This window comes from Pogonomyrmex barbatus, unplaced genomic scaffold (genome assembly GCF_055798465.1).
Source record: "Pogonomyrmex barbatus isolate J1 unplaced genomic scaffold, ASM5579846v1 scaffold9, whole genome shotgun sequence".
NCBI lineage: Eukaryota > Metazoa > Arthropoda > Insecta > Hymenoptera > Formicidae > Pogonomyrmex > Pogonomyrmex barbatus.
In genome coordinates, this window is record NW_028297193.1 from 4021884 (window position 1) to 4036009 (window position 14126).

The following is a 14126-nucleotide window of genomic DNA, read 5'->3' on the forward strand; positions in this document are numbered from 1 at the left end:
AGCAAGAGACAGAGAGAGAGAGCAAGAGAGAGAGAGAGAGAGAGAGAGAGAGAAATCGCGAAATAACCCACGGAGATGGCGAGAGAAAGGATGCGAGAGAAAGGGCTCATATTCAATACAGCTGCGGATTAAAACGGTGAGTTTCTTTATTGTCAACGTATATTGCAAACTTCTACATTGTAGAAATCTGTAAAGTCGAGGTGGAGTTCGATTAGCGTTTGAACCCTGCCTAAAAGGGACGTGTAGAGAGTCATGCAATAGCGCGAACATACTTGACACTCGAGTTAAGGTGTAGCTTATCAAATATAGCGTGACTCGTGGCGTGGCCGGTGATGATAAAGGGGCGAGTGACCGACTTTCCCCCGCGGATTATTTCTACAACTAAATCGCGGTATCCATTTTCGGTTGTTTGCTTGTCAAACACAGAGCCACGTTCTTCCGTTTACGTAACAGGTGGATCGCGTCGGCAGGAGCAAGAATAAACTTTTCCCTCCCCTTTTCAACCCCCTCCCTCGAGCGGGGGTGCTGCCGTTATCCGATTATGAAAGCAATAGGGATTTCCCACGTGTCGGTCAGACCGCCACTTATTATTGGCGATTGTTCACGCACGAGAGCACGCAACCCGGATACTCCGGGGTAAGTTTATAACGCATGTCGTGAACGTGCGTGAGTGTTTTCTTTAACTCTAATAACGGGCCAGTTATATTCTACGCCGAAGCTATTTCTATAACGCGCATATGTCTCTCACCCTGCCTGAAAGGGAAAAATAAGTTAGTCATGCCACAGTGCTCGTCTAAATCCTTCTTGCATCAGGGCCATAGGCGTGCGCGCGTACCCTGCATGAGATACACGCGGATCACACGCTCTATTCTTCAATAACGTTTAATCGTAAGCGTTATTATATCGTGCGTTGTTTGTTTTACACCCTGCCTTAAAGGGATAAGAAAGATGTTCCTAATCGCCGTGGTGTCGCGCCGAACAGGACTTTGCGGGAAATCAATTTCCTTCTCTTTTGCTCTCCCCGAGATTCCTCATGCATCTGCTGCACAATTTTATTTTTTACTTTGTCCCCCATTATCCTCATTGCGTTTTAACAGATATTTCTTTGCGGTTCAAGTTCAAGATGCAAGGTATCTTATCGCAAAAGATATATATCATACGGAATTAAAAGCGACAAATGCTCTCTCCGCATGAAATTCTTCCGTAAAAATCTTTTGCCTGTTCGGAGCTAGACCAGAGCGATACAATAAATACTTTACGATTAATTAAAAACTATCAGTCTCAAGCTTCAGTTTAACCCTGCCTAAAAGGGAAAAAAGGTGGTCATGCAAGATTGCTCTTACCATATTCGGGGCCCTAGCTAACGCGCGTTGGATACACGATGACTTCCGAAGAAATGATTTCATTGAAACGGTTCTTTGGAAACCATCGGAAACCACTGTAAATTCACATTATTCTCGGCCGAGATTTCTTCGCCAAATCGAGATTTTTGCCGATCGAGCTAGCATTTCAAAGTCGAACAAATAAATAAATTCTCTGTGGCGAATAAATGTAAAAAAAAAAAAACGTTCTGCGAATTCAATAGTTAAGTAAACTTCTGGATGAAACATTTGGTTTGATAGATAAAAATACAATAACAGATGATTGTTGCCGGATTTGCAACTGTTGTTCGCTAAATCTTCCACCCAATTTGTGCGCATTGAGTGTAAATAAAAGGATCGAGTGTCACGTTGTTAATGATGAAGAATAATAGCGCGAAATTGCCATCATTATCTTTCAGTCAAATTCTGCGTAGTTCGATACACGTTTTTGAATTAAAGTGTTTGAATTGAGATATTTTCGAATTAACGTAACGTTTGCGCAAGTGACGAGCGCTTATTTGCGTGTTTAACATGCAAATTTAATCCAAACAAATATGCGTCATTATCACGCGAATTGAAGTTTCTCTCTAATTATAATATCGTACGATGATATCTCGATCGGGAAAATGCTCTTTTTGGCGACCTCTCATTACTTCAATTGAAGCGCCTTCTTCAATGGAATATAAGGGCCCTTTCTTAGACACTAAAATCTTATAAGCTAGCTTTTCTTTGAGGAATCTTCCCTCCGTATGCTAACGATTAGTTTAAACTTTGATACAAATTTCATAATTGCGTTTTTACATTGTGAGATAAAGCGTCAAAAATAAAAAAAAATTCTCTATAAAAGCAGATTCAAATCAAAACACAAGAGACTCCATAACAAATATATAAATATAGAGATTCTCAAAATTTCCTTTCGAATTTTTTGTTTAAAAAAATGCATAAATCCATCGACCTTTGACAGGGAATGCTCTCCGGTTCTTTCAAAGATATGCAAGCGGTGATGGCTTGTTTTTATTTAAATTTTGCATTTAAACAGTACCATGCTGTTTTCATTTTTATCTTATTTTAAAGCAACAATCCAATTATGCCAATATTGCAATTGATCTTACCGATGATCGTTGGAAATATTTCTTGTCTGATATCTCTCGATCGTGCCGGATCGTTGGAATCGAAAAGGCTATCAGCCGCCATGAGGTTCCCTGTCAAATGTCCCATAACCCGGGAAATGCGTGTCGCTTATTTCTGCCGTTTGAAAATTATCGTGAATTCTTCATAAACATTACGACCTTATTCGTGCCTATCGACCTAAGCTATCATACTTATTTTGATTTCGCCTTTCGTAATGTTCTTCTTCTTCTCTTGCTTCTTCTTTTTGCAGTTCAGCTCCTCCTGAATTTCTAGCAACGACTTGCCTTTGGTCTCGGGAACGAACAACGCGATGAAGATCACGCCAAGATAGCAGCTGACGGCAAACCAGCCGAAGGCCGCGTACACTCCCCAATTGTCGGAGATCACTTGGTACATCTTGGAGACGATGAAGGCCAGCAAGGAAGACACCAGATTGGCCAGCGAGACGGCGGCGCCTTTGACACTCGTCGGGAACAATTCGCCCAGCATCATGTAGGGCAGCGGATTCAGGCCTAGAGCGATGATCAGCTCGTAAAGGATCACGGAGGAGTGAAGCAGCCAGCCGTATTCGGATGTGTCCACTCCGAATTGAAATTTGACAAGATAGAAGACACCGGTGATGGTCAGCACGATTCCAGCTAGGAGGGTGGTGGTGATAAGTAAGGGTCGTCGGCCGAGTTTGTCGACCAGAACCACCGCTCCGAGACCAGCGATTAATTGGAGCACGCTCAACAGAATAACGGAGATGCTCGCGGGTAGACCCGCGTCGCCTTCCTCGAGAATCTCCTGGGTGTACGACTCGACGGCGGCAATGCCGCTAAATTGGAGGACAAATTGCAGACCGATGCTGATGATGACGGCGCGTCGGTTGCCAGGCGTGCCGAAGAGATCCCAGAAGTGGCCGCGATCGCTGAGATCGCGGACGACTATCTTCTGCATCTGCTCCATGTCCGTCTCCAATTGATCCTTGGAAACGCAGCGCTTCAGACGTTTCAGACTCGCCATCGCGTTATCCTGGCGGCTCTTCATCAGCAAGTAATACGGCGACTCGGGCATCCAGGGAAAGCTCATGAAGAATACCAGCGGGATCAGCAAACAGCTGTAACCGAGCAATTTGTAAGAGACAAACGGACCGACCGCGTGAGCGTATAACTCTCCGAAGGTCACCATCAGCTTGATAAAGGAGCCGAGGGTACCCCTGATCTCCTTATCGGCGATCTCTCCGATGTACATAGGGCAGACGACGTATGCAATGCCCTGGCCGATACCACCGATACCGCGAGCAGCGTAGAGAACGTAAGGATTCCACGCTATGATGATCAATACGTATGAGAGAGTCAGTGGTATGCCGCCTATCAGCAGGCTCATCTTTCGACCCAGTCGGTCCACGATAAAGGCCGCTACAATGCATCCAGGTATGGTGCCCAAAAGGTAGAACGAGGCAATCCAGGAGGCGTCGTCGGATGTTACCAGCATGTGAGAGTAGGCTGATTTCAATATTGGTAAGGTGGGTGACGTCCATCCTATGTGAGATCCGGCAATTGCTAGCGATAAGGTAGCTGCGGTAAAATCGAACGGATGAATAAATCATAATTTACGTTGTCCTTCCGTTGATTCTTTTTTGTATATAAAACAAGTGAAAGTGAATTTCAAATAGAATTTATTGATGAAAGGAAGAAAGATTAAGTCTTCTCTAGATAAGATAATATGTAGATATAAAGCAGTTGAGATAAATTTTTATTTACATGCAAAAAATATGGGCATTAATAAATATGTTGTAAAAGAAATTATACTATACAACGTAGTTCCGGTAAAATATGACATTAAATTCTAATTTAATAAATGCTTTTTTAATTTTGTATTTAATACTATGAACTTCGGATATTTTCCACTTCAAAATTTTCAAGATTCATATTTACAATTTTAATTTAATTATAATATTGATAACTAAAATAATCTATATCGGTTGGTATCAAAATTGAATATATATTATTATTATATATTTTATTATTATTATATATAATTGAATATATATTAATTGAATATATAATATTAATTATGTAGGTTGAAAAATTCCATGTAGTATAATATTTAAAAATTTTTAATTATTGAAAAGTCATTATTTAAATTCTTTTATTTAAAAAATATAAAATTCAATTTTAATTATTTTACCTGTAATCGCTGCTAAATATTGAGACCACCGTTTAACACGGGATTGCTCCATCTTTTATTTCTTCTTATTATAGGACTGAAGAGAAAATCAATTTATGTATTATTAAGACAGTGCAGATGCAGAATTGTATTAAAATTAAATATAAAAGAAATTAGCTGTGCTGTTTCCTTCTAAAATATATATATATATATATATATATATATATGGATTCTATTTTTTTATATAAAATTCAGAGAAAAATGAATTAATTATTTACTAATAATAATAATATTATTATTGCATTATTCAATTCATAGGATTATATATTTTACAAGCGCATGTCCAGAATAAATTTTAAAATAAATTAGAGGCTTAACCCATTTCCGTTCTTTAAGCTGTTTATGTAGGAAATTCTATTAAATTTAAATCAATATTATACTTACAGAGATAGCGATGAAGCGCGCTAATGCTACCAGAGAAGACGATCGCCACCAGCCTAAAGGCACCCGGATTTTAATGCATTTCAGATGGAATAACAACGCATTTATGGCGCCGTAGATTATATATGGTACTTTATCAGCGCTTTCGTTATCAGCGATTCGTGTCAAATCTGCTGCTGTCCCCACTCATTCCATCATTTCATTTTGATGATGTTTGCTTATTACTAGTTAGGTCTGGAAGGACAGGTAGAATAAACATCCAATTATTTTTCTGTACACGTGCCAACTATGTGCGTTATTTGATTGTTCGAGAAGGTAGAGATCTTAAGGTAACCCAATTTACATGAAGATATAATACAGGCATGACGTAATCCCTTAAGTTGTGCAACGCACGTTTTGAAGAAATAGTATCAAATATCTCGCGGGATTATTGTATTACTACATGTACTCGGTACGAAATGGCACCACGATTATTCATTTCGTTATACCTTTACGATACCTTAATGGAATTATAATATAATACGTAATAAAATAATAATTTCAAACAAACTATTTCTATATGACATTTAAGCGACATTTCAATTAATTCGAGCATTACAACATTTGTCCGAGACATTAAGATCAAATTCTTTCGAGTTATTTAACATAACGTTGTGTTAAATATCAATCGGAGATGAGATTTTTTAGATAGAAAACTGCAAAAACGATCATCACGTATTCGTTTCCGCTATGTATAATAGGATATAATAGAATTAATAATTTATATTTATTAAATAAAGGGAAAATCCTGCATATAGAGTTATTTATAAACAATGCCTTTTTGTTGGCGCTGATTAACGGCGGCGCCGTTGATTAACAAACGTGCAATAACATTATAAGCTTATTGGTATAAGTAATTAATCATTTTACAGCATCGTGGCTGTAATACAACAGTCTCATCTACAAATAACGATCTCTCTGGGATTGTTATGAATAATGGACGATAACAGTGGACAACGAGAGCATAAAAAAGCGCAATCATCATTTTTTTGTAATGCATATTTTTCAAACGTTGTTTACATTCTATCCGCATGAACAGAAAATAAATTCTCTCCGGATTAGACTATGTTGTGAATTACAAGAAGAGCATATTTGTCAATTGACAAGATAATAACGAAACGATGACAAGATTCGCGCGATCGCTATTTTTAATTTGTCAAATATTTTACTCTTTTCTTTAGATATCTTTTCTATTTTCTTACTTTCTTCTTTGTAAGTAAATCATTAGTGGTTTACTTTATCAGCTGGATTATCTGAAATCATTGTATACAAACAAGTATCATCTTTGCAACCATGTTCTTCCTTGTTTATTATTGCGTAAAGAGATTCGATTCGCGACACGTGTAGAGCATAATGAAATTTTTGTGCGAACGTTTTCGCAAGAATGATCGTTGTTTGTAAACTTTTCTCAACGGAATCTTTTCTTGTCTTTCAAATTAAGCGTACAAGGTAATCGTTATCGTGCCTTGAAACCGTGATAATTTCTGTCGCAAATATGCGCTTTACGCATCCATATGCAAACATAGCGCATTGCAAGTTTTTTTTGTGAAAACGCGCGGATGCTCCTTATCGGCTGTAATTAACCTGCGGAAAACACATCGCGTGTTTTATGTTTTCGCAATACAGGATTTATTGTTAGATACAAGCGTCTATAAATTCAACAATATTCTGGAGCTTTTCATAGTACAAAATAAGCACTTTAATCCGAAGAATCAAGTTAGATAAAGAGTAGATATACAGAGAGAGAGAGAGAGAGAGAGAGAGAGAGAGAGAGAGAGAGAGAGAGAGAGAGAAGAGAAAGAGAGAGAGAGAATTTTGTAAATTATATAATATAAAAACAATAATAAAAAATACAATAAATTAAAATTATATATTTATTTAATAAAAAAATTTTTAAATTGATATTTTTTGCTCTATGAATAATAAGATTTTCTGTACAGATGTTTCTCATTGACACACACGAAGATGATAACTATTTTAATAAAAAAGTGTTCTATATAATTATAAATTATATTTGAAATTATATGTTACTATTCCTTTATTTTTATTTATTCGATGATTCGTCAGACATCGACCGATTTTTCACAATCATACTTCTTTATTTATACAATTGTTTACTGCTAATAGCAATAAAAAAAGTCTAATTTTTAAATATCCTAAAATGATAATAGCTAATTCCAAACATTATAATTCAAAAATTGCTATGCATTCCATATTAATTTTGGGGCCCTGTATAAAAACAGAATTTCTTAATTGTGACAGTTCATCTTAATAATATCTACAATTATACAAATATATTAAGTTATGTTGATATTCAAAATACTAATTATCTATAATCTTCATAGATATTGAAATAAACAACTATATAATAAAAGAATTGTATTTAACAATAAATCATTTAATCAACAATTGTTATAATTTTGTATAAAATTAAAATAAAATTTTGATGGCATTTCGTTCGAGGAAGTAACGCCGTTGTTCCTGTGTATTATATATATATATATATATATATATATATATATATATATATATATATATGTATACTATGCGCCAGTTTTTATCTGAATAAAATGGATAAGGCTGGACGTTTGAAACAGTATAGAGAAAATTGCAATATGCAATATGCAGATAGTCGCGTGGCAGAAATCTGCAGTTGAATAACGGAAAGTGTTTATGCGTTATCTGGGCCAAGCGTTCACGTCGTTAACATTTAATCCACGCGAGTTGCGATGTGACACATTTACGATGCTGTTCGTCCGCGCGGCGTCAGGTGACGAGACTTCGTGAGAAATAAATGCGAATATTTTACCGCGAGTGTTTCTATTTCCATGACGAAACGCAAAACAAACCGGGAATACATTTCCCTAATCCTCTCTCATTTCATTTCTTTGCGATGAAGAAATAAGACCGAAAGAATATCAACGACCGATAAAGATCGGCAATGCTATCGCTTATAATCCAACCGAGAGGAATAACATCCACTTCTTTTTTCAAAAAAGAGATAACAGTCGAGATATTAAGGAGAAATCAGAAAAATTAATATCTCGATTCACTCGATGAACAAATTTGTCGCGCTTTAATTTCTACGATCATCGCCCGTTCTGTCATTACAAATAAACGCCTGCGAGGAGGAGGATTGTTTTCCATTTGTCGCCGGGACGCAAGTCCCGATCAAGCGATCTGATTTACGACGGAATACTTCGCAGTTGGGATCCCGGATTCTCCCGGACGCGCCATGCCGACGTTCGTGTTTCGCGCGTGACACTCGCAATCTATCGAGCGCGTCGACCGCCGCCATCGCGCCGACTTCAGGCAGTCGCCAGTCGTCTGCCGTGGTGTGCCGTTGGTCGTGTGCCGTGTGTGGAGGATTTCGACGAGGTTGAAAGTCCTGGTGGGAGCACGCGAGAGAACCGCGCGCGAGAATCGCGAACACACCCTCGTAGGCGCCCCTCGCGCGTAGGACCCGAGGAGGGTGGTGGAGGAACCCGAATCCCCGCGATCGTTTCGCGCCGCGCGAATCGCCAGCTGCGTCTCGCGGAGGTTGCATCCAGAGGATCTGACAGCGAGGGACGGACAGGCGCAGCCGAAGATGTGCGGCGGCTTTACGTGCTCGAAAAATGCGCTGACAGCCCTCAACATCCTCTACATCGTGAGTAGACACCCTCCGAGACACTCGCGACTCATCCTCCCTCGATTCGTGTCTCCGAGTGCGCCTTTCCATCCGGAGGACGGTCCCTTATCAATCTGCGCTTCCCTCTCTCGCTCACATTTTCGCCTGAGATCGGGTGTCTCGCTCCGTCTCGCTCCGTCGCGATGTTTACGGCAGGGAAGTATTCGTGCGTTGCATAATTACGCTAGTCAATATCGTGTACACTGGCTGATAAAGAATGCCTCTCCGTTTCCTTCTCTCTTTCTTCTACGTGTTTTTTTTTCCCTGTGATGTAGATATACACACGTATCTTACACACGTAAGATTGATCTAATCGTGTTAGCACTCGTTGACGTTTTCTGTCACCTCAACGGATAATTGCATTATGAGTGATCGCGAACCTTGCTGCGTGATAAGCGCAAGATCCCTCTCATCGAACTTTAACTTTTATAAACGTGATGCGTATACGAAAAAGATTAATCACCACAAGTGAGAGATGCTGTAACAACTGTACTTGAATTATGCGCAAGTCTGATGTGTCAGCTTGGGATTATCTGATGCTTATCTTAAACAGACGGTTAATTTTTTTTATGCTTAGTACATCTGGTAGATATTTTATCAATGATTACTTTTTCTTGCAGGTCGTTGCCTTTATATTAATAGGAGTTGCTGTATATGGAAGGGCATCCGCCTTAGTTACAAATCTCCCCATTATAGGTGGCATTTTAGCATGCGGAGTAATCCTGTTTCTAATTTCTATATTGGGCCTGATTGGTGCTGTTAAACATCATCAGGTTCTGTTGTTCTTTGTATCCTTTCCTTAGCGGTAGCAGTTTTGATGTTAGATTTGTGAAATAGGGATTGATTCTACTTGGTTTATCTTTGTAAGCATATTAATATTATAAATCTAATATCTATGAAAAAAATTTTTGTTTAGCTTATTCTTTTCTGTTGGTGATTATATTTATGTGTCGTCATCAATAATATTTAATATGTGTTGTATTCTCTATTGTTTTTTGTATCAAAATTTTAAATCTTATATCTGTGAAGAGATCATTTGTTTGCTTATCTTTTCTCTTGGATAAAAATCTTAGTATATTTATTTCATCAATGGTTGTTATATTTATCGTTATGTTTTTGTTTTTTACACTTTTATACATCTCAATATCAATATAAAATATTTTATTGTTGAAAGAAATGAGCATTTCCTTAATGCATTTCATAGTACATGCTTATTTTATTCCTTCTGTTCCTGATTCAATTCAGCATCGCCTGCGCTTGTCTTGCTGTCAATACTAAACAGCAAGAACAACTTGCAGAACAGGTAATTGTTTTATTTAAAAGATAATTATTTATTATGGGATGAATGAGACTTAATAATTTTATCTAGGGTTGGAGACGTGTTGGACCTGACTTACGGGAAAAAGTTCAGACAACTTTTAATTGTTGTGGATTTAATAACACTACCGATGAATCCGCTCTATCCTGCAATGATGTTAATGTAAGTTTCGATAAAGTCGGCATCCGTGTGATAATTATCAAATAATTGCGATCTTTTTACAGAAGGTTTGTTGCCAGTCAATCGATCAAATGTCTTGTCCACCTTGTCCAACATGTATGCATAAACTGCAATCTACTATTGATTACGCGTTTAAATTATGCGGCAGTATAGGATTATTCTTTAGTTTTACAGAGGTAAGATTCCATAAATGACATTTTACATTTACACACATATCGCACAATTGTACAGAATGTAATATTAAATATTATACTAAATTTTATATATATATATATATATATATATATATATATATATATATAGAGAGAGAGAGAGAGAGAGAGAGAGAGAGAATTTATTCAATATTTAAGATTTTCATCTAACTATAAGTGCAGTATTCATGTCATAGTCATTTACAACAAGGGTACCTTCATTTTGTTGAAATGCTAACATGTGTGCCCAATTACAGTTTGTTGGTGTGTGGTTGACCGTGAGATACCGGAACCAGAAAGATCCACGAGCTAATCCTAGTGCTTTTCTCTAGTCTAACACCATCGCCATGTCCTCTGTCACTTCATACGATCCTCCTAATAGATGGTGGGTGGCTTCATATGTCGGTTGTGGTCTTTTAATCTTTTTTTCCAGCATTGTAGCATTATCAGTTCAAATATTCATATGCTATAAATATTCATTCGTAATGTTCTAGAAATATATAAATTACGCATAATATATGGCATATAGCAATTTATATAAATAAAAATTTATATAAATAAAATTTTTTTTTGGGGATTTTTCTGAGCCTTATAAATTTAAACATTTTCAGGTGATTGCAGCTTTCTTGGCAAGGCGTTATCGTAATCAATTAGATCCAGAGGAAAAAGCTGCAAGAGCCATTTTTCCGCAGAATAATTATTTATATTGAGTCACCGAAATATTTGAAAAACAAATGAATAATTTTTCCTTTTATTCATGTTATACGTATTTCATGATACTCTTATCAATATGAAGAGGACAGATATCTGAAATTAATTTTACTTTTGATTGCTCGGATATGTATCATATTTTTTAAGGGCTATGATTTAAAGCGTATTTCTTTTAATGCTGAAAGATTACTCATTTGTGCTCACAGCAAAGGCAAGAGTTAATACATTTTCCAACTGGGCAATCATAGATTTTAGAATGAGTTAGACAAATAATTGAAATGTGTGCTCTAGTCATATACTTAGAACACTCATAACAAGCCTCAATGCGCCTTGTAGTCTAGTGACAGAAAAGATCACGTAAGTATTTCTATTAAATTTTGTTGCATTATTTCTTTTTATAAAAAAAAAACCTGGTGACGATGAAAATTTAACACTATCTTAATTTTACTATTTTAGTTCCACAATTTGAATAAATCTTAGATATTTAAAAACTATTCTAAAACATATGGAATAATATAAAAAATATTAAAAAGAAATATGCAAATTACTTTTTTTAATATTTTTTCATAAATGTAATTTATCATGGTAAAAATATGAATAACATCCATAATCTTATTCAATCATATTTTTCTCCCATATATGAAAGAATAATATCATATTATATATATATATATATATATATACACATAGTTATATTTAATATCTAGATTATATTTATATCTTCCTAAACAAAATTCTATCATATCGTCTTTGAGTACTTTTAGACAACTTTATAATATTTTTATGTCTAAGAAGATCGTTTTTTATATTTTAAAATGTTCTATATAGTATTACGACATATCTTTTGTTATTATTAAGAAATTATAATCAAAATAATCAGAAAAAGATTGTAATGTACCTCACATTTAATTTAGATGAAATTTGCCATAATTTGATGGATATTGCAAATCTATGACAGTTTTTATTTTCTAACATTTGCTTTTGTATGCACTTGCTTATGATATCGTAAGTGTATTATCTAAAAGATTATGAAATGAAAATGAAAACGATTAAACGATTAAATGAAATTGTATTTCAAGTTTCATCTATTAAAAATATCCAATACGAGTGCTTTGCTTCAGATTAAATGCTGTGTTGATTCCGCACTCTAACAAAACTTACGCATAATAAGCTGAATATAAGTTGTCCTAAACGGTCTGGAAAGTTATTGAAGAACTTTATAGTAGTCTCGTTTTCTTATATAATGCAGAGTTTTTAATGGATCCTTGCAGGCTTTTAAGCTTTTACAGTTATAAAAGGAGAAGATGGAAGAGGATATTTAAATCATTTTGTTGAATATGATTGAATTTACGGATAGCTAGATTTAATTAGAATAGAAATTATATTTTTTTATTCGTAAAGAAAAAAATATAATTATTGATGTCGTTTTATGGAATAATATCCTTCCAGGCTTTTTCGGACAATTTGCATATAATATAAGTCAAACTTTACGAAAGACGTGTTGTGAATTTAATGTGCATGGAAATATTGTACGTCGTACTCTATTCTAGACATTAGAAAATATAGCATATTTTCTATCTAGTCCCATCACGTGAGATGTATATGGGACGAATCTCGCTGTAGTTACATTTTCGTAATACTTTAACTTATGCAGAAAAAGCAGCTATTTGAAGTACCAGTTATGCGTTTTCGCTGTTCAATGACGAATCGAATTCATTGCTCTATGCACCTTGATGCATTTCCTTCAAATTTTAAGAATTAAAATAAGAATAATTAAAAGAGAAATAAAAGAGATTCGTTATTGAACGATAAAATCTTAGTTTGATATCGCACATTTCGGGATTTTCTTGACATTTCCGAGACATCGTTTTGATAAGTTTGGTTTTAACAACTCCGCGCAAATTTTCGAATTTATGCCAGTCACGTCTCACGAATCTTAGAGTGTAACTCACGAATGTATCTTCCGACGTAAAAGCGTAAGAATAAAATCACGCAGACATTCCAATTTTTATGCGCTTCTTGCCTCTGGCTTCGGTAGAAAACGTGCATATATTTCGCGTGTGCACGGAATAGAGGGTTCGTGTTGTACAAGAACATATACGGTAGTGTAATTCCTATATACATATTTTTACCTAAAAGTACGTATCGTAATCAGTCTACTTGTAACTAGACTTAAACTACTGTGAACTATACGATGTTCTGAAAGCTAAGAATAATCGAGGAATGCGTATGAGAGTGAGATTCACGCATCTTTGCGTAGACGTTATAGGAACAATGTAGCTGCGGCTAATTGTATTATCCATATGTTATGCGTGAAGGATCCTTCGAAATCAAAATATGATGCGTGCGAGAGGATTTCAGGAGGCTTTCGACAATCTTAAGTGACGGAAATCGATGTATGTAGACGTTGGAGATCGAATTAGATCGAATTATAGTCGATTTATCTCCTTATACCGAATGTCGTGATTTTCCACGGAAATTTCCTTGTAGCTGCACCAAACTTTCTGAAATTGAAATAAAAGGAAGACATATACCCAATCGAGCATTAGACAACGGAAAGATAGATATAGAAAATTCAGCTACAAAGAAAACAATCCTTAGATAAGTCCCCTCTAGAAATATCGCCCAATTGGAGTTTTGAGATAAGTCTGACATCGAGAATGCTATGTTAAATTTCGATAATCGCGCATTCCAGTGGAAGACAGATAGTTTCAATTATGTTAAGCACGAGATTTTAAAGAATTTTAGTTACAATGAAATAGAGAAGCATGCGCCCATTTGCATGACGCTGATAAAATATCAAGAGCTGAACGATTGTGCGCCGATAGAATCTCAATTGTTATAGCTCTCGTGTAGTGACAAATAAATAGACAAAAGTTCGGATATTTGTTTTATTGTTGAAAAGTGTTTTTTGATACAAATCAAAATCAAGG

At 35.9% G+C, this 14126-nt stretch overlaps 2 protein-coding genes across 3 annotated transcripts; one reads left to right on the forward strand and one right to left on the reverse strand.

The window, feature by feature from the left end:
* Positions 1-128: 128 nt before the first annotated feature.
* Positions 129-5474, reverse strand: LOC105429086 (trehalose transporter 1-like protein). The gene is made up of 4 exons (XM_089084579.1): positions 5088-5474; positions 4665-4740; positions 2684-4051; positions 129-2606 (listed from the first exon to the last, which is right to left on the reverse strand). The coding sequence occupies exons 2-4, from the start codon at positions 4714-4716 to the stop codon at positions 2545-2547; spliced, it is 1482 nt and encodes a 493-aa protein (XP_088940705.1). The 5' UTR covers positions 4717-4740; positions 5088-5474; the 3' UTR covers positions 129-2544.
* A 2934-nt stretch (positions 5475-8408) lies between these two features.
* Positions 8409-14076, forward strand: Tsp97E (Tetraspanin 97E). 2 transcript variants are annotated; one of them, XR_003096776.2, is made up of 7 exons: positions 8414-8772; positions 9414-9581; positions 9998-10096; positions 10163-10273; positions 10336-10467; positions 10740-10867; positions 11094-14076. XR_003096776.2 is itself a non-coding variant. In XM_025218752.2 (6 exons), exons 1-6 carry the CDS (start codon positions 8713-8715, stop codon positions 11190-11192), a joined length of 669 nt encoding a protein of 222 aa, XP_025074537.1. In that variant the 5' UTR covers positions 8409-8712; the 3' UTR covers positions 11193-14076. The 2 variants fall into 2 exon arrangements, 1 of the variants encoding a protein (XP_025074537.1); XM_025218752.2 differs by lacking the exon at positions 10740-10867 and having other exon boundaries at positions 8409-8772.
* Positions 14077-14126: the final 50 nt, after the last annotated feature.

What these genes read in the sequence shown, in the direction of transcription:
- LOC105429086 (XM_089084579.1), bottom strand. Translation starts at nt 4,716, where the DNA reads ATGGAGCAATCCCGTGTTAAACGGTGGTCTCAATATTTAGCAGCGATT. An exon ending in ATATTTAGCAGCGATTACAG is followed by an intron (nt 4,052 to 4,664) that starts GTAAAATAATTA and finishes ATTTTACCGCAG; the next exon opens with CTACCTTATCGCTAGCAATT. An exon ending in GAAAGGCGAAATCAAAATAA is followed by an intron (nt 2,607 to 2,683) that starts GTATGATAGCTT and finishes TTCAAACGGCAG; the next exon opens with AAATAAGCGACACGCATTTC.
- Tsp97E (XM_025218752.2), top strand. Translation starts at nt 8,713, where the DNA reads ATGTGCGGCGGCTTTACGTGCTCGAAAAATGCGCTGACAGCCCTCAAC. An exon ending in CCCTCAACATCCTCTACATC is followed by an intron (nt 8,773 to 9,413) that starts GTGAGTAGACAC and finishes TTTTTCTTGCAG; the next exon opens with GTCGTTGCCTTTATATTAAT. An exon ending in ATCAGGTTCTGTTGTTCTTT is followed by an intron (nt 9,582 to 9,997) that starts GTATCCTTTCCT and finishes TGCATTTCATAG; the next exon opens with TACATGCTTATTTTATTCCT.